We start from the raw sequence: 19352 nt of genomic DNA, 5'->3' as shown, positions 1-19352 counted from the left end.
ACTAGGAAACTCATATGATCATTCCATTACAACAAACAATTACAGGGCTTATCCCTCATTGGAGTTTTTGCATCAATTGAGGGAAATACCATCCATCCCACATTCTTTTTGACTCCCGACCGTTAGGTAGGAGGTTTCCTAGCATTAGGGCAAGAACTGTTAGGATGGGAAACAGCTTCTTCCCCTGGTCTGTGAGATTACTGAACTCCCTGCCACCACCCAGGTCTCATCATGTACGAACAGTATAGTGTTATACTAGCAGCACACATCAAAGTTGCTGGTGAACGCAGCACGCCAGTCAGCATCTCTAGGAAGAGGTACAGTCGACGTTTCAGGCTGAGACCCTTTGTCAGGACGCCTTAAATGTGCCTTATGCTTAATGTCAATCTTATGGAATATATTTTATTATGTGTTAATATATTTATGGTAATGTTACTTAGTGTTGCATGTGAGTTACATGTACTGTGTTGTGTACCTTGGTCCAGAAGAACATTGTTTCATTTGGCAGTTTACAGTGTATGGTTGAATGACAATAAACTTGAGCTGTTAATCCAAATGGCAGTAAGCTTCTTTTACATAGATTATTGGGTAAACTAGAATATGATTATAATGCAAACAACAGGAATTCTGCAGATGCTGGAAATTCAACCTCTTCCTACAGATGCTGCCTGGCCTGCTGCGTTCACCAGCAAATTTGATGTGTGTTGATATGATTATAATGCTAGTTTTGCAAAGTTTGGATTTGGTCAAATGGTATCTAAAATGCTTCAATTTTTATAAAGTTATTATGGTAAGTATTTTTAAACTCCTTTGTGATACTGTTAGTGTGCTCATGCTAATGGCATTCCTTGCAGCTGAAATATTTTGCTTTTTTTAACAGACGAGCAAGAGGAATTATCTCCAGCCCGGCTGCTAGTCGTTTCAGCAGAGGATCCAAGTACCACACTAAAAGTGCAGCTATCTGGAATGTCAGAAATCAAGGGGTGAGCCAGAAGAAAATGTTTTTATTCTTCCTGTTAGAATTGAATGTATTGGCTTTGATAGGATATTTATTTATATTACATAACTTGGAACACTAAATACAGATGATACTGTTGTATCACTAAGGATAAAGCAGACCAGGAGTTCTACCTACCATTAGGTACCTCTGCTATAAGTTGCATTGTCAAATCATTTCTCTAACTGTGGCTAGCACACTATGTAAATGAAGCTATAAATTGATTTCATACAATGGGTGATGTTTATGCTTTGGTATCAGTAAAAACTTTATGAAAATTGAGGATCTGGGTAATTGTCGCAGCTACGTTAGTTGTATCAGTTGCAGCTTGCTTGTTCAACTTTCTGGAAGTAGAAAGATACATGTAACTCGCACTTGAAAAGTGCAAAGCATCATGGTGGAGGCCCAAGATGAAAATGTTTTCTTTTGATTAGTCCAAATAAAAAAAGCAGAGTAAATGGCAAAAGGAGCCACTTTCCCTCCATTTCTAACCAGTTTTCTGGTTCAACCTGCTTCCCCCTTCTACTCCCTTATCAGTCCACATAAGTTGACCATTTTTAATGGTGAAATATGATTAAAGTGTGATCTGATTGAAATTTACATGGTCGAAGCCATGGTTGTGCAGTCTCTGTGAATCTGCTCAAGCAAAGCCCGAGATGAGTTTCATGCTGATGGAAGAAGACCTGAAATGTGTTCTGAAGAACATGGATTTATCACTAAATGATGCTAAAAGTGCATGTAGAAACAAAAAAAACATTAGTACCCATTAGTCTGATAGCAATGTCTCCAGGTCAGATCATGTATCCATTGTATGTGCTTTGACTACTGACCTTCCAAGCTCACTTTCATTCCCCCATATAACTAGGGTGATGATTAAGTTTGCTGAAATGTCCTTCTAAGTTGCATTAAGCCCTAAGGAAGCTTATACTGTACACCAGCATCTCTGGCTTTCACAAAATATTATGTTCTATTTATATTCAATTGTGTTCTATTTATAGCTTTGTACATAGATAAATAAATAACTCAATGTAGAGAACCTTGTGGGTGGTAGAGGTACTGTGCTAAGATTGTTTTTGTGAAGTAGTGTTAGTCAGTTTGGAATTGCTGATCTGTTTATTCTTGTTTTAATGACTTCTGGATTCTCAAGGAAGTAATTTAGCCCTTAGAACCAAAGGATATGGTGCCACTTTGATGAGCAAATCATTAGGAAATTCCCCTGTTCCTCTTTAATTAGTTACATGAGTTCTTTTGCAACCATCTTTCTTTTTGCTCTGTTATCTCAGTGAATGGTTGTAAAGGTTTAACAGGGATGGGTATAGAATAAACATGTTAAATGTTTTGATGCTAGGATATCAAGTATGATGTGAAATTCAAGTAAAATAAAAGCACGTAGAAATAGCTCAAAGAAATTTGTAGTCGGCACAGGTAACAATGACCAAACAGTCTGTTACTGTACTGTGCTGTTCTCCCTCCTTGTATTTTAAAAACATGCCTGGATGTGTGAACTTAGGCTAATGAATAATGTGAAAATGAAGACAGCAGTCTGAGGGAAAAAATAGTATGAGTCTGCTTTCTCAGAATGTGCTGAGTCATTCACATTGACTGTAACAACATGAAAGCCAAGTTACAGTGCTGGGAAAGGTGCTACTTGCAGGACCAAAGCCTTAACAAGAATCGATGGCAAGGGAATCAACTGCTAAATAGATACGAAGAAAGTAGGGGAAAGAAACAAAAGTCAAGTGTTAACGTTATCCAAAATAAAAGGTAAAGGATTGTGAAATTACTGACGTTTGGGAGTTCTAAGGCTTGTCTGGATCTTATCAGCAATTATGTTTGCAGGAAAAGTAGAAAATGAAGGTTTTATGATACAACTGATGCAGAATTAACAGCAGGCCTATAGGCGGAAGAAAAAAAAGCAATTTATTCAAGATAACTGGCTTATGATAAAATGTTGGTTGTGGTACATTACTGGCCTATGGGAAAGGAAGCAGCCCTAATTGTGCAAAATGACTACAAAAAAAATTCACAGGAAAACTAAAACGATGTAATCAGAATGAGCTGTCTGAAATTATTTGATACAAGCTTTAGCTTTAACAATTCGATAAGATTTAGATGATTTAAAATCTTGTGAAGAGGAGTGACTCTCTGTCCAGTCTGTCCAGTACACTTGTATCTGGGATTGCTGTCAGTTTACAATTTGTGTTCTAATTGTTGATTTATAAGTAAAGCCTTTATGGAAACTGTCATCAACATAATTTTTTACCATTGTAAGTTCCCAGTAAAACCATTGTTTCCAACCAAGGTAAATGACTTGTGTAAGACAACTTGCTAAATCCTTTATTACATAATTGAGAAGTTATAATTTCACAGAGCCAGTCAAAGCTGGTGCTTCAAGGGAAGTCAACAGACGAGTTAAATCTCTGAATAATTCTTGCTAGTTTGGCAGGAGTTGTATGTTTCCCCTCATTTTATTGATAACTTAGATATGATTCTTCATAATTGGCAAAATTTTAGGTTTTGACCAGAAATATAATTTACCTAGAGGCAAATGCACCTGGTACGATCTGTATATGGCTTTTATTTTGGAATGAATATAACAGGCCAATTTTGCATTCAGCAAATTCTCCCAACTTTTTGCTCGATACAGAATTTCAAACTACCTTAAGCATTCAGTATTCTCTCTGAGTCATATAAACTCGTTCCTCCACCTTCCACACTCATTTACTAAATTTCTGTCTTCTGTATCCAACTTCATTTCTCTTTCTTTTGATAGTTTTCAATTTCTTTTCCAGTCTAACTTAAACCCTCACCAACAGCATCAACAGAGGTGAAGAAAGGTTGATACAGGTTGGTGTGAAATGCCGGTAGGAAATGGCTGACACTATGTTTATGACATATGGGCCACAGTCTTGGGTTCTAAGGCAAGAGATTTGGGATTGAGATGAGAAATTTCTTTTCTACGATGACCTTCATTCTCTATCACAGTAGGCTGTGGAGGCCAAATACATGTAGAAAGTAGATAGATTTCTAGTCACAAAAGGCTTTGAGGGACCTGTGCAAATTGTACTGAGAAAATGCGATCACAAATGATCCCCAGAATTGCAGAGCAGGCTCTAAGCCAAATGGGCTACTCCTGCACCTAGTTTTGTATGTTTGAATAAATGCAGGTTCTCAACCTGAAGAAGAGTAATGTCCCCTAAAGACAGCACAAAAATGTAAACATTAAGATGACTTTCCTTTCTGATACACTGTTTCCTTTCATCATCCAGGTTATTTTACTAGCTATTTTCTAATGAAAACATATTTAGATCTGAACATTTTGGCTCTTCCTCTATGAAAACTAATAATTCAGACCTAATAATTTTTTTAAGAATGTGCCCCAAATTGAACATAAAATTAGAAATATTCTGCATGACAAACAATTTGTGACAAGAGAAACAGTTAATATGGTTTATCTTGTGGAATTGATACACTCCTTCTAACTCAATCTTATATAGGTTCTCTGTCGGGTATCTGCATTGCAACCAGGAACCAATCAACTGTTACTTACAGTCCGTAGACCAAACGGTTGCATTCACTGGGAAATCTCATTGGTATTGGTATTGATTTGTTATTGTCACCAAGGTAAAATGAAAGGCTTGTCTTGCATACTATTATACAGATCAAATCATTACACAATGAATTGAGCTAGAATAAGGCAAAAACAATAACAACACAGAATAAAATATAAAACCTACTGAAAACATTTAGTGCAGGCAATCTCTAAAGAGCAAGTTCATAACAAGGTAGATTGTGAAGCTGAGAGTCCATTTTATCATTCAAGAGTTTGATAACTGAGGTAGAAGCTGGCCTTGAGTCTGGTGGTACATGCTTTCAGGCTTTTGTATTTTCTGCCCTATGGGAGAAGGGATAAGAGAGAACGTCCAAGGTGGATAGGGTGATTATGCTGGCTGCTTTACTGAGGCAGCAAGAAGTTTAGACAAGAGTCCATAGAGGAGAGGCTAGTTCCTGTGATGTGCTGAGCTATGTCCTCAGCTTTGCAGTTTTTTTGCAGACCCATGCAGAACAGTTGCCATACCAAGCCATTATGCATCCAGTTAGAATGCTTTCTCCGGAACATCAATAAAAATTGATAAGAGTCAACTTCTGAATTTCTTTTAGCCTCCTGAGCAAGAAGAGGCGTTTGTAAGCTTTTTTGGCCGTGACATCAGCGTGGTTGGACCAGAGCAGGCTATTGATAATGTTCTCACCTAGGAAAGTAAAGCAACCCTCTGAACCTCAAAACCATTGATGTAGATAGGAGCATGTCCACCTCTTCCCTTTCTGGTCAATGACCAGCTCTTTTGTTCACTTAAGATCCGCCCCACTACATTAGTATCATCTGCAAACTTGTAAATGGGGATAGAGCAGAATCTGGGCACGCGGTCATGAGTGTACAGAGAGTAGAGTAGGGGGCTGAGGATGTAACCTTGTGGAGCTCCGGTGTTTCGAATAATCATGTTGGGGATGTTGCTGCCTATCCTTACTGATTGCGATCTGTTGGTCAGGAAGTCAGGATTCATTTGCAGAGGGAAGAATTAACTCACAGGGTCCAGATTTTGTTAATAAGTTTGTTTGGAGTAATTGTACTGAAGGCTGAACTGTAGTCAATAAACAATAGTTTGACCTGAACACAAAAGATTCTGCAGATGCTGTAAATCTTGAGCAACACACACAAAATGCTGGAGGAGCTCAACAGGTCAGGCAACACCTGTGGAGAGGAAGAAGCAAGAGAAAAGTGGGGAGAGGGGAAAATACAAGCTGGCAGCTGATAGATGAAGCCAGGTGAGGGGGAAGGTAGGTAGATGGGGGAGGAGATGAATGGCAGTGTTGGGATGTGATATATGAGAAAGGTAAAGGAATAAGAATAAGAAGGAATCTAATAAGAAGGCATCTTACTGGAGGAGAGTGTATCAAGGGAGAAAGGGAAATGGGGGGGGGGCACCAAAGGAAGATGATATGCAGGTGAGGAGAAGAGAGGGGGTAAGAGCAACCCAGAATGGGAAATGGAAAAAGAAAGGAGGAGGAGGAGAAATTACTGGAAGTTAGAGAAGTCAGTGCTCTTGCCGTCAGGTTGGAGGCTATCCAGATGGCTACTCCAGCCTGAGAGTGACCTCATCTTGGCAGTAGAGAAGGCTATTGATTGACTTATCAGAATAGGAATAGGGAGTGGAATTAAAATGTTTGGCCACCAGGTCCATGGCCTCCTCTACTGCCACAATACGTCAGGTCGGGCCTCAGGTCTTGGTTCCTGTGAATTCCATGGGCTGGGCCTCACATCATCTCATGCATCTTATCCTTCTTTTCAAGTCATGGAGCAAAGGGGAGATCAAAGGTGCTCTATTTTAGGATTTGACCATAAACAAGTTTCTCAGAGTATTTTTTAGATCCAAGAAGTTATGCCAATGACAACCCACAAGTTTTCTATCTAGGAGTATATGGTACATAATGATTAGGAATGTGAGGAAGCTATCTGCCCCCTTGAACCTACGCTCCTATTTAGTAAGATGTTGGCTCATCTGATTGTATCCTTAACTGAATCTAAGACTACCCATGATTAATTGCTCAGTCCTTGCTCATCAAGATCTAGCTACTTCTGCTTTAAAATACTTAAAATCTGTGTATCTATCCTCCTTTGAGGAAGAAAGCTTCAAGACTCACCACACATTGAGAGAGAAAATTTCATCTCACCTGAGTCTTTAAATAAGTGACTTTTTTTTTACAAAATGTTCCCTAGTTCTAATTTCTCTCAGTGAAGAAATATTTTCTTAACATCCATCCCACCAAGGCACTTCAGGGTCTTAAATGTTTTAATCAAGTCCCCTCTCACTTTTCTCAGCTCTAGTGGATATATCCCCAGTCTATCTAATCTTTCTCCCTGTGACATGTCCATTCCAGATGTAAGTCTCATAAACTTTGTCTGAACTGTTTCTAGCACATTACCATCCTTCTTTAAATAAATGTAACATCTCATTAATGTCTTATATAACTGCAGCATAATCTCCCTTATTTTGCATTTGATTCCTCTCACAATAAAATAACATAATTAGCTTTATTGGTTAGTTGTACCACCACATTAGCCTTTTGCAAGTCATGCACTGGGACATCCAGTACTGGTGCAGTCTCTAACTGATAACGTATGCTTTTTTAAACTATAGATTTCCTTCCAAAATAGGTTGTTCTGCATTTTGGCACATTATGTTCTATTTGCAAGATCTTTACACTTCACTTAAACTATCTGTACCATTGGCTATAGTTATAGAAAGATGAAGCAGATTGATAAGTTGTTAGGGGCAAGAGATTCATACACTAATTGCCAGGATGTGAATGAAGCTCTTTTCCCTATTGATCAATGCTCAGCCTTCAGCTATTCACCATATATAACTTAGATAAAAGTATTGTACAGTTTGTAGATGACTGAGACTGTGGAAGCAAAGTAGATCTACAAGTTATAAGCAACACATATCAAAGTTGCTGGTGAACGCAGCAGGCCAGGCAGCATCTCTAGGAAGAGGTGCAGTCGACGTTTCAGGCCGAGACCCCTCGTCAGGACTAACTGAAGGAAGAGTGAGTAAGGGATTTGAAAGTTGGAGGGGGAGGGATGGAGCCAAGAGCTGGACAGGTGATTGGCAAAAGGGGATACGAGAGGATCATGGGACAGGAGGTCCGGGAAGAAAGACGGGGGGGGGGGGGGGACCCAGAGGATGGGCAAGAGGTATATTCAGAGGGACAGAGGGAGAAAAAGGAGAGTGAGAGAAAGAATGTGTGCATAAAAATAAGTGACAGATGGGGTACGAGGGGGAGGTGGGGCCTAGCGGAAGTTAGAGAAGTCGATGTTCATGCCATCAGGTTGGAGGCTACCCAGACGGGATATAAGGTGTTGTTCCTCCAACCTGAGTGTGGCTTCATCTTTACAGTAGAGGAGGCCGTGGATAGACATGTCAGAATGGGAATGGGATGTGGAATTAAAATGTGTGGCCACTGGGAGATCCTGCTTTCTCTGGCGGACAGAGCGTAGATGTTCAGCAAAGCGGTCTCCCAGACTGCGTCGGGTCTCGCCAATATATAAAAGGCCACATCGGGAGGTCCGGTGCTCCCGATGTGGCCTTTTATATATTGGCGAGTCCGGTGCTCCCGCTGTGGCCTTTTATATATTGGCGAGACCCGATGCAGACTGGGAGACCGCTTTGCTGAACATCTACGCTCTGTCCGCCAGAGAAAGCAGGATCTCCCAGTGGCCACACATTTTAATTCCACATCCCATTCCCATTCTGACATGTCTATCCACGGCCTCCTCTACTGTAAAGATGAAGCCACACTCAGGTTGGAGGAACAACACCTTATATCCCATCTGGGTAGCCTCCAACCTGATGGCATGAACATTGACTTCTCTAACTTAAGCTAAGGCCCCACCTCCCCCTCGTACCCCATCTGTTACTTATTTTTATGCACACATTCTTTCTCTCACTCTCCTTTTTCTCCCTCTGTCCCTCTGAATATACCTCTTGCCCATCCTCTGGGTCCCCCCCCCCGTCTTTCTTCCCGGACCTCCTGTCCCATGATCCTCTCGTATCCCCTTTTGCCAATCACCTGTCCAGCTCTTGGCTCCATCCCTCCCCCTCCAACTTTCAAATCCCTTACTCACTCTTCCTTCAGTTAGTCCTGACGAAGGGTCTCGGCCTGAAACGTCGACTGCTCCTCTTCCTAGAGATGCTGCCTGGCCTGCTGCGTTCACCAGCAACTTTGATATGTGTTGCTTGAATTTCCAGCATCTGCAGAATCCCTGTTGTCTACAAGTTATAAGATACATTATTAGACAAGTGGATAAATTTATGGCAAACAGAGTTTAGTTTTGGAAAACATCAGAATCAGGTTTATTATCACCAGCATGTGATGTGAAATTTGTTAACTTAGCAGCAGTAGTTCAATGAAATACATAATCTAGCAGAGAGAAAAAAATGATAATAAATAAATAAGTAAATCAATTGCATATATTGAATAGATTAAAAAACATGCAAAAACAGAAATACTGTATATTTTTTTTAAAAAGTGAGGTTGTGTCCAAAGATTCAATGTCCATTTAGGAATTGGATGGCAGAGGGGAAGAAGCTGTTCCTGAATCGTTGAGTGTGTACCTGATGGTAACAGTGAGAAAAGGGCATGCCCTGGGTGCTGGAGGCCCTCAGTAATGGACACCGCTCCCTAAAGATGTCCTGGGTACTTTGTAGGCTAGTACCCAAGATGGAGCTGACTAGATTTACAACCTTCTGCAGCTTTTTTCAGTTATTTACTTTGAATCATAGATGAGTATTTGAGACAGACAAAAGGGATAAAGAAAACCACATTCATAATTCATAAAAATACTTGTCAAAATGTCCAGTGGAAAGAATGTTGGTGTTCATTGTTGAAAAATACAGGCAAGGTGGTAATACTGAAGTTGTATACAATTGTGGTCAAATTTCTATGGCATATTGCTTTTAATTTTAAGTGCCAAGCAATGAGCTGGTTAAATATTTCATGATTTTGTGATTGTTATGTTAAAACATAATTCATAGATCCATATATGTTGTCAGTAATTTTTTTTTTGTGTGTGCGTGCGCCATACTCTGCCAGAGCTTCGGTGACCACTTTTTTTTTCAAGTGGTTGTCTTGGAAAGATTCTGTGAGTTGTCCCCCATGTCCTTCTCACAGTGCAGTGTTTTTTATGAGACTGAGTTGCGAGCTTGACACTCAACCCGGTACGGATGGAAAGCGTGCCCGGGAGCAGCCCGACTGGATTCGAACTCAGGAACCTTTGCTCCGGAGTCCGGCGCTAATGTCACTGCGCCACCAGCCGGCCAGTAAATTTATTGGCTTGTTATAATATCTCACTAAGTAGTTCAAGTGCTGTTTAAGCATGTCCTTATTTTTGTTTCTTTTGTATGACAGGTTCAGCCAGCTTATGCTGCTTCCGCAGAAGAAGTTGCTCAAGAATTGAAGGGGCCTGTATATTCGGGAGACCATGGTTCAGAGGAACATGAGAAGTCTCCGTCAGGTCTTGTAGCAGACTCTTCAGATAGCTCACTTGCTGAAAATGGAGTTTCAGATGAAAATAAACCCATTTCCCAGCTGAATGGAAACAAAGGAGATGTCAGGGCTTCCAATCAAACTGAAAGTGCCTTGAATAATGACTCTAAAATGTGCAATACAACTCCTCACTTAAATGCACTAACTACAGATGGCGGTTGCAATAGAGATGAAAATCTTGGTACTGCTGCCCTGAAAAAGGAAGAGTAATGTTTTTCTTTGTTTTTTGTTGAGGGGGTGAAGGATGTTTGGAAGGTTACAGAATAGGAATATTTGAAAAGGATGGCCTACAGTTGCATACATTATTTTCTTCTCAGAGAACTGAGGACATTGGAAATTCGGATCCCTCTTTGATGTCAGCTGTTTAACAAGCAATCTTTCTAGCCAGTTGCAGTTGAATGCTACAAAATGGAATGAAGAGCATTTGACTCCCACATTTGACATGGTATTACAAGACATTCAAACTGGTTAAGACGATTTTCATTTTCTTTTACAGAAGGTAAAGCAAATATGGCTTTAATTTGGCAGTCTTTAATAGGTTAAAATACAGTACAGTACTTGGCACCATAACTTTGCCATCTTAATTGATTTTATGTGTCGTGTCAGTTGCTTATTTTAAGATTTAAATTTCATCAGCCTAAAAAGGCACAGAACCACAAAAAAAATATTTCTTCAGTGTCATTAGTTTTGGTGTGGTTATGTCAGCAAAAGATTTTTAAAAATAAAATAATTCAATGTTATGTTACTAGGAAGTAATATTGCAGCTTCAGTTTTGGCAATCTTTAAGAAAAAGCAAATATGTGTAAGAAGCAAATTATATGTCAAGAAACAACTGAAACCATTCATTGAAGATGCAGATGACCTATAAAAAGTTAAACATCACCATACAATTTAAAATTTTGTGAATATGACGACTCTTGCCATGCATCCGTGAATCAATGAAATCAGTGGTTTTTGAATCAAATGTAGACATTAGTACTACTTCGGCTAAACTTCTGCATGGTTCATAATTTTGAAGTGTGTAGTTAATATTATGCATGTTATCGTCCTCTTTCTTCCATCCTACAAGTACTGTGCCCATTTGCAAATTTTAAAACAGTTAGTCATAGTCCTATAAAAAATGTTAAAATATGTTTAGTCATTAACTGATCTTGCTCTAACCTTAAATTTTGTGGTTATTGACCTCTGTTGCATTTATTCTAAAACTACAAAAATTATCTAGCCACTCTGAATGATTAATGTTAACCCTGGTGTACTCATCGCTACTGTATTCATATTGTTCTCTGTTGCTGTTTTATGCATTTGTATTAGCAAAGTGATCTTTCTACAAAATTCTTGAAAAGCTTCAATTGTCAAAAAAATTACCCCCCTACATAGCAGACAATTCAGCAAATTGCTCGTTTTAAAAATTTCCCGTCAAGAGTTTAGTATAAGCAGGTATACTTGTATCGTTTTGCTGTTTCATTAGTGTTTCAAAACAGATGTACTTTGAATCAGAATTCTTTATTATTTCATATAATTTTCCTGATGCTCTTCATCACACATTAGTGAACGGAAATAAAATGTAACACCCCACCCCCCACCCCCAGATTCCCCTGCCCGCAACAGCTACATAGTACCTTCTCTGTAAGTTGAAAGGAGTTCTACCTACATAAGGATTGTGCAAGAATGAACTACTGTTGGGTTTGCTCGGTTGTTGATGGATTATGGTGTGGTGTAATACTGGAAGGCTATTGAATGCAACTTACAATGCTTAATAAAAATCTTTATTCTTTTAGTATACAACATTGTCTTTTTTACACTGACTGACCTCAATTTTGCTAGAAATTTGAGGGAAAAGTTGTATTTCCGTATGTTCTTGTTATTATAGAAATTTACATTTTTAGTTCACAACCAGCCTTTTAGGAACAGCAGTAACTGATTATATGGATAGTTATGTGCATTTCAGTTTTGCTTTGAAATTACCTTGTCTAAAGTTTAATAACGTAAGTTATTGTCATAATCTGAAATAATTTTCAGAACACAAGTCTTATGTGGAACTATTCTGTCAATTTCTTCTGCACCCTTTCTAGGACCTCAGGCTTGCTGAAGTGTGACCAGAAATTAGTACAATCTTCCATTTGTGACGTAACCCGTTGTTTTAGAATCATGCCACACACAAAATGCTGGTGGAGCGCAGCAGGCCAGGCAGCATCTATAGGAAGAGGTACAGTCGACGTTTCGGGCTGAGACCCTTCGTCAGGACTAACTGAAAGAAGAGATAGTAAGAGATTTGGGAGGGGGAGGGATGGAGTTAAGAGCTGGAAAGTTGATTGGCAGAAGGGATACAAGGCTGGAGAAGGGAGGGGATCATGGGACAGGAGGCCTAGGGAGAGAGAAAGGGGAGGGGAGCACCAGAGGAAGATAAAGTAAGAGGGACAGAGGGAGAAAAAAGAGTTGTTGGGGGGATGAAGAGAGATAAACAAATAAATAAATAAGGGATGGGGAGGCGGGGCATTAACAGAAGTTAGAGAAGTCAACTTCTGTTAATGCCCCTCCTCCCCTTCTTACCCCATCCCTTATTTATTTATTATTATTCCCGCCCCCTTCTCTCTCTCTGTCTTCTTTCTCTCCATCTGTCCCTCTCACTATATCTTCCTCTGGTGCTCCCCTCCCCCTATCCCATGATCCTCTCCCTTCTCCAGCCTTGTATCCTTTCTGCCAATCAACTTTCCAGCTCTTAGCTCCATCTCTCCCCCTCCTGTCTTCTATTATTTTGGATCTCCCCCTGCCCCTCCCACTTTCAAATCTCTTACTACCTCTTCTTTCAGTTGATGAAGGGTCTTGGCCGGAAACGTCAACTGTACCTCTTCCTATAGATGCTGCCTGGCCTACTGCGTTCCACCAGCATTTTGTGTGTGTTGCTTGAATTTCAAGCATCTGCAGATTTCCTCATGTTTGCGTTATAGAATCATTTCAGTTTGTAACTTATTGACAAAAAAATCTTGGTTAGATCTGGTAATTGCCTGTAATTTTGTAGCAACAAGGTGGGCAAGGCATCCTAATGGTTGATATTGTGTACTGGGAAATTATCCATGGGTACTACAACTTCTCTTAAGCAGACATCCCACCTCTCCCGGAAGCTCCGGGAGTCTCCCGCATTTGAATAGTGGCTTTCTGATGCCCGCAAATTATATACAACATCACAGAAATCAATTTTTTTCAGAGCGAGCGAGAGACAGAAAGCAAGCAAGAGCGCGCGAGCGACCATGAGAGAGAGAGCGGGAGCGCGCCATGGCAGAGTGTTCCAAAAAAAAAAGAAAATATAAAACGCATGTCACCCCAGACTACACTAAAGTGTACCCCTGCCTAATAGGGGTTAAAATAATGACAGTGTTGCTTGCTGCACTGTTTGCAACAGTGACTTTTCTATTACCCATGGTGGGTTAAGACTGTAAAAGACATGTTGAGAACGAGGGAGATGTCCTTTTTTAAAGAAAGGGGCTTCCCTTCCTCCACTATCAACTCTGCTCTCAAACGCATCTCCCCCATTTCACGTACATCTGCTCTCACTCCATCCTCCCGCCACCCCACTAGGAATAGGGTTCCCCTGGTCCTCACCTACCACCCCACCAGCCTCCAGGTCCAACATATTATTCTCTGTAACTTCCGCCACCTCCAACGGGATCCCATCACTAAGCACATCTTTCCCTCCCCCCCCCACTTTCCACAGGGATCGCTCCCTACGCGACTCCCTTGTCCATTCGTCCCCCTCATCCCTCCCCATTGATCTCCCTCCTGGCACTTATCCTTGTAAGCGGAACAAGTGCTACACATGCCCTTACACTTCCTCCCTTACCACCATTCAGGGCCCCAAACAGTCCTTCCAGGTGAGGCAACACTTCACCTGTGAGTCGGCTGGGGTGATATACTACGTCCAGTGCTCCCGATGTGGCCTTCTATATATTGGTGAGACCCGACGCAGACTGGGAGACCGCTTTATTGAACACCTACGCTCTGTCTGCCAGAGAAAGCAGGATCTCCCATTAGCCACACATTTTAATTCCACATCCCATTCTCATTCTGACATGTCTATCCACGGCCTCCTCTACTTGTAAAGATGAAGCCACACTCAGGTTGGAGATACAACACCTTATATTCCATCTGGGTAGCCTCCAACCTGATGGCATGAACATTGACTTCTCTAACTTCCGCTAATGCCCTACCTCCCCCTCGTACCCCATCTGTTATTTATTTTTATACACACATTCTTTCTCTCACTCTCCTTTTTCTCCCTCTGTCCCTCTGACTATATCCCTTGCCCATCCTCTGGTTCCCCCCAACCCTTGTCTTTCTCCCCGGATCTACCGTCCCATGATCCTCTCGTATCCCCTTTGCCAATCACCTGTCCAGCTCTTGGCTCCATCCCTCCCCCTCCTGTCTTCTCCTATCATTTTGGATCTCCTCCTTCCCCTCCCACTTTCAAATCTCTTACTAACCCTTCCTTCAGTTAGTCCTGACGAAGGGTCTCAGCCTGAAACGTCGACTGTACCTCTTCCTAGAGATGCTGCCTGGCCTGCTGCGTTCACCAGCAACTTTGATGTGTGTTGCTTGAATTTCCAGCATCTGCAGAATTCCTGTTGTTTGAGGTGAGTTTAACAGGTGTCATTTGTTCATTAGCATAGCTAACGTTATTTAAACTAGCTGGCTGGCTGCTAAGGAGCTACTCTATTGCAGACATCCCATCTCTTCCGGAAGTCTCCCGCAAATTTATGGTGCAACCTCCCTGAAATCAGTTTTTGCAGGGTGCGATGTTTGCCTAGGTTATTCTGCCTTCAATTTCCACCTCACTTTATCTTGGTCTGCTCTATATATACAGTGGCATGCAAAAGTTTGGGCACCCCTGGTCAAAATTTCTGTTACTGTGAATAGCTAAGCGAGTAAAAGATGACCTGATTTCTGAAAGCATAAGGTTAAAGATGACACATTTCTTTAATACTTTAAGCAAGAAAACTTTTTTATTTCCATCTTTTACAGTTTCAAAATTACAAAAAAGGAAAAGGGCCCGAAGCAAAAGTTTGGGCACCCTGCATGGTCAGTACTTAGTAACACCCCCTTTGGCAAGTATCACAGCTTGTAAACACTTCCTGTAGCCAGCTTAGAGTCTTTCAATTCTTGTTTGGGGGATCTTCGCCCATTCTTCCTTGCAAAAGGCTTCTAGTTCTGTGAGATTATTGGGCCGTCTTGCATGGACTTTGAGGTCCATGGCAAAACCTTCATCTTGCGCCTCTTGAGGTCGTCCATTGTGGGTTTTGAGATGTGTTTAGGATCATTATCCTGTTGTAGAAGCCATCCTCTTTTCAACTTCAGCTTTTTTACAGATGGTGTGATGTTTGCTTCCAGAATTTGCTGGTATTTAATTGAATTTGTTCTTCCCTCTACCAGTGAAACGTTCCCTGTGCCACTGGCTGCAACACAAGCCCAAAGCATGATCGATCCACCCCCATGCTTAACAGTTGGAGAGGTGATCTTTTCATGAAATTCTGCATCTTTTTTTCCCAAACATACCTTTGCTCATTGCGGCCAAAAAGTTCTATTTTTAACTTCATCAGTCCACAGGACTTGTTTCCAAAATGCATCAGGCTTGTTTAGATGTTCCTTTGCAAGCTTCTGACGCTGAATTTTGTGGTGAGGACACAGGAAAGGTTTTCTTCTGGTGACTCTTCCATGAAGGTCATATTTGTGCGGGTGTCACTGCACATTAGAACAGTGCACCACCACTCCAGAGTCTGCTAAATCTTCCTGAAGGTCTTTTGCATTCAAACGGGGGTTTTGATTTGCCTTTCTAGCAATCCTACGAGCAGTTCTCTCAGAAAGTTTTCTTGGTCATCCAGACCTCAACTTGACCTCCACTGTTCCTGTTAACTGCCGTTTCTTAATTACATTACGAACTGAGGAAACGGCTACCTGAAAACGCTTTGCTATGTTCTTATAGCCTTCTCGTGCCTTGTGGACATAATTTATTTTAATTTTCAGAGTGCTGGACAGCTGCTTAGAGAAGCCCATGGCTGCTGATTGCTGGGACAAGGTTTGAGGAGTCAGGATAGTTATAAAGCTTTGAAATTTGCATCACCTGGCCTTCCTAGTAATGATTGTGGACAAGCCATAGCCCTAACAAACTAATTAAGGTCTGAGACCTTGGTAAAAGTTATCTGAGAGCTGAAATCTCTTGGGATGCCAAAATTTTGCATGGTGCTCCTTTCCTTTTTTCACTCTAAAATTGTACAAAACAAAAATAATACACTAATTTTGCTTAACATGTTGAAAAGAATGTTACAGCTTTAACTTTATGACTTTTGGAGATCAGTTCATCTTCTACTACCTCAACTATTCACAGTAACAGAAATTTTGACCAGGGGTGCCCAAATATATATATAAAATGCTGGAGGAACTCAGCAGGTCTGGCAGCATCAATTACTTACCAAACTTATCACCTCTACTAGAGCATAGGCCACCGACAGCTGCTCAGCAAAGTCCTCTGTCCTGGGCTAGTCCTTCAAGTTGTTACCAGGTGTAGCCCATCTTCAAAGATGTTTCCTCTCCCAGGCATGGTGCCTTTGGAGCTTCTGTTGTGTTTCTGTAGCTCTGGAATTTTACAGGATTGTGTAGATCACCCCATGTGCAATGCTCCTGTAGCAGCCAAGCTTGAGACCATCTATTGTGAAATTAGGTTGCATGTTGGGCATGTGGCTAAGTGGTTAAGGCGTTTGTCTAGTGATCTGAAGGTCACTAGTTCGAGCCTCAGCTGTGGCAGTGTGTGTCCTTGAGCAAGGCACTTAACCATGCATTGTTCTAGTGTCTGTGTGAGGAGTGGCGTCCCACACGGACTTCCAATCTGCGCCTTGTAAGGCATGAAAATGCCCGATGCAGGCCTCTCATGGTCCGAGTTGACGTTCCCCGTTCTCCTATGTTAGTCCACCTTTGGTCCCCACCTGGCACTCAGCTCTCACCTGTGGCTCCTCGTAGCCGTTTGCATGCGACAGCGGCCACACCCTGGACAATGGCTTCGATAAGCCGGCTAAACCAGGTGAGGGTAGCCGACGGGTCTCAAACCCTCGGTGAGATAGGGAGTTGTCTATCCCAGCATGTGAAGACAGACTCCGGCGGTTTGAGCGGACGAAACCAATGGAAGGTCCAACGGTCAAGAAGGCGGTCTCTGCAAGCGTCGTGGAACGTGTAGAGCAGGACAAGACACAGAAGACGTCCTGGTCATCCACTGTGCCTAGTCCCATCTCCAGCCGTCTAGACTCTGTCTTGCCACTGGACCCAGATGGGAATTGGGAAGAGAGAGTGAGGCTGACGCTGCGCAACTCTCCCTCACTTAAATCCAAATCACGCGCTAGTCTTGACACCATCATTATGGTGTTGAGGTCCTCATCGACATCAACGATGGACGAACAACAATGTAAGGAAATAAGCACTTTATGTTTCAGGCTGAGAGCCTTCAGCAGGATTCCAATAAAAAAGTAAAAGAAAATAAAGTCAAATAAACATGAGGCAATGCAGATTTATTTTTTTAATTTATTGAGCTACAACGTGGAATAGGCCCTTGTGTCCCTTCGAGCCACACGGCCCAGCAATCCCCTGATTTAATCCTAGCCGAATGACCGGACAGTTTACAATGACCAATTAACCTACATTTAAATGAGTAACAAATTGTGTATTTAAATGAAATGGAGAACAAATTAGAAGACCACAATAACAACTATAGTATTACAAGCTGTATATTGTAGTAGTTTCTAATAGTAATCGGTGGAGGAATTAGTCCAGTGTACTCTGCTGTGTTCTTTCAATTGACTGTAAATGAGCAAAAGCAGCACAGGAACCTAGTGTAGCTGATGGACTATCTTCAAACAATGTTTTCAACAATTGCATTCTCCAAATCTTCATTTTCATTGTAACATTCAAGATGACTGTCAATACCTTCAAACTCTTTGTAGTTTCTAACTTGTTGAAGTGGAATCGTTTCAATTTCACTCCCGGCCATTTCTGGCACCTTCAAACCTGAATGCTTGAAACCGTAGTTCTGAATTGTCTTGCTTATTTCTCACAAACTATCAGTGTCAAAAATCACTACGTTTTGAACATAAGCACATGCAAGTGATACTATTTAAAAACTGTTCACTCTAATATCACTGGCATATATCATGAACCACTGGTGATAGCACAGGACAGTTAACATCTTAGACCACATGTTTTTTAACTCACTCTGAAATGTATTGTTTTGTGGCAGCAGTACATTGCAATACATAATAAAAATCTATAAATTAAAGTATATATTTAAAAAATTAAATAAGCAATTCGAATAGAAAAAAATGCTGAGGTAGTGTTCACGGGTTTATTGAATGGACAATAACTTCTGTACTTCCTTGGTGGTAGCAATAAGGACATATCGTGGGTGTGGGATTCCTTAATGATGGGCACTGCCTTTTTGAGGCATCGCCTTTCGGAAGTGCCTCAGATGCTGGAGAGACTCAGGCCCGTGATGCAGCTGGCATCATTTACAAAGCTTTTCCTGATCCTGTTCGTTGCCCCCTCCATACCTGCGGTATGGCGATCAGAATGCTCTCCACGTACACCTGTGGACATTTGCAAGTGTCTTTGGTGGCATACCAATTCTCAAACTCCTGATGAAATACAGGCGCTGTCGTCCCTTCTTTGTCATTGATCAATATGTTGGGCCCACGATAGATGCTCAGTGATGTTGACACCCAGGAACCTGAAACTGCTCACCCTTTCCACTTCTGAGCCCTCAATGAGGATTAGTGTCTATTCCACGACTTACTCTTCCTCGGTCTTACTGACATTGAGTGCAAGATTGTTGCTGTGACACCTTTCAACCAGCTGATATATTTCACTCCTCTACGCCTCTTCATCACTACCTGAAATTCTGCGAACAATATTGTGTTGTCGGTAAGTTTATAGATGGCAGTTGAGCTGTACCTAGCCACATGATTGTGGGTGTAGACAGAGTAGAGCACTGGGCTAAGCATGCATCCTTGAGGTGCCAAAGTATTGTCAAAGAGGAGATGTTGTCACGGTCCCGATCGTTAATTCCCTTTCTCCTAATTTCCTTAGATTGTGCCATGGTTCCAACCGTTAATTTCCCATTTGCTTCTAATTCTCTTTGATGACAGCACACCTGGTTTCCATCAAGAACTGCAGCATAAGAACCCCGGCGTTACAACCACTAGTCACCAGATCGTTGGTT

General features: G+C 41.4%; 1 protein-coding gene across 3 annotated transcripts in view; it reads left to right on the top strand.

Moving 5' to 3' along the window:
• Positions 1-11887, top strand: part of LOC140211027 (constitutive coactivator of PPAR-gamma-like protein 1 homolog) — a 141637-nt gene extending 129750 nt beyond the window's left edge. For all 3 annotated transcript variants that reach the window (XM_072280384.1, XM_072280383.1, XM_072280382.1), the window contains 2 exons: positions 881-983; positions 9965-11887. In XM_072280384.1, the coding sequence (XP_072136485.1) occupies positions 881-983; positions 9965-10312 (451 nt within the window). In that variant the 3' untranslated portion in view covers positions 10313-11887. The remainder of the gene's footprint in view (positions 1-880; positions 984-9964) is intronic.
• Positions 11888-19352: the final 7465 nt, after the last annotated feature.

The sequence above is a fragment of the Mobula birostris genome, chromosome 16 (genome assembly GCF_030028105.1).
Source record: "Mobula birostris isolate sMobBir1 chromosome 16, sMobBir1.hap1, whole genome shotgun sequence".
Taxonomy (NCBI): Eukaryota; Metazoa; Chordata; class Chondrichthyes; order Myliobatiformes; family Myliobatidae; genus Mobula; species Mobula birostris.
Note: the sequence above shows the minus strand (reverse complement) of the source record. Positions and strands in the feature narration are given on the sequence as shown.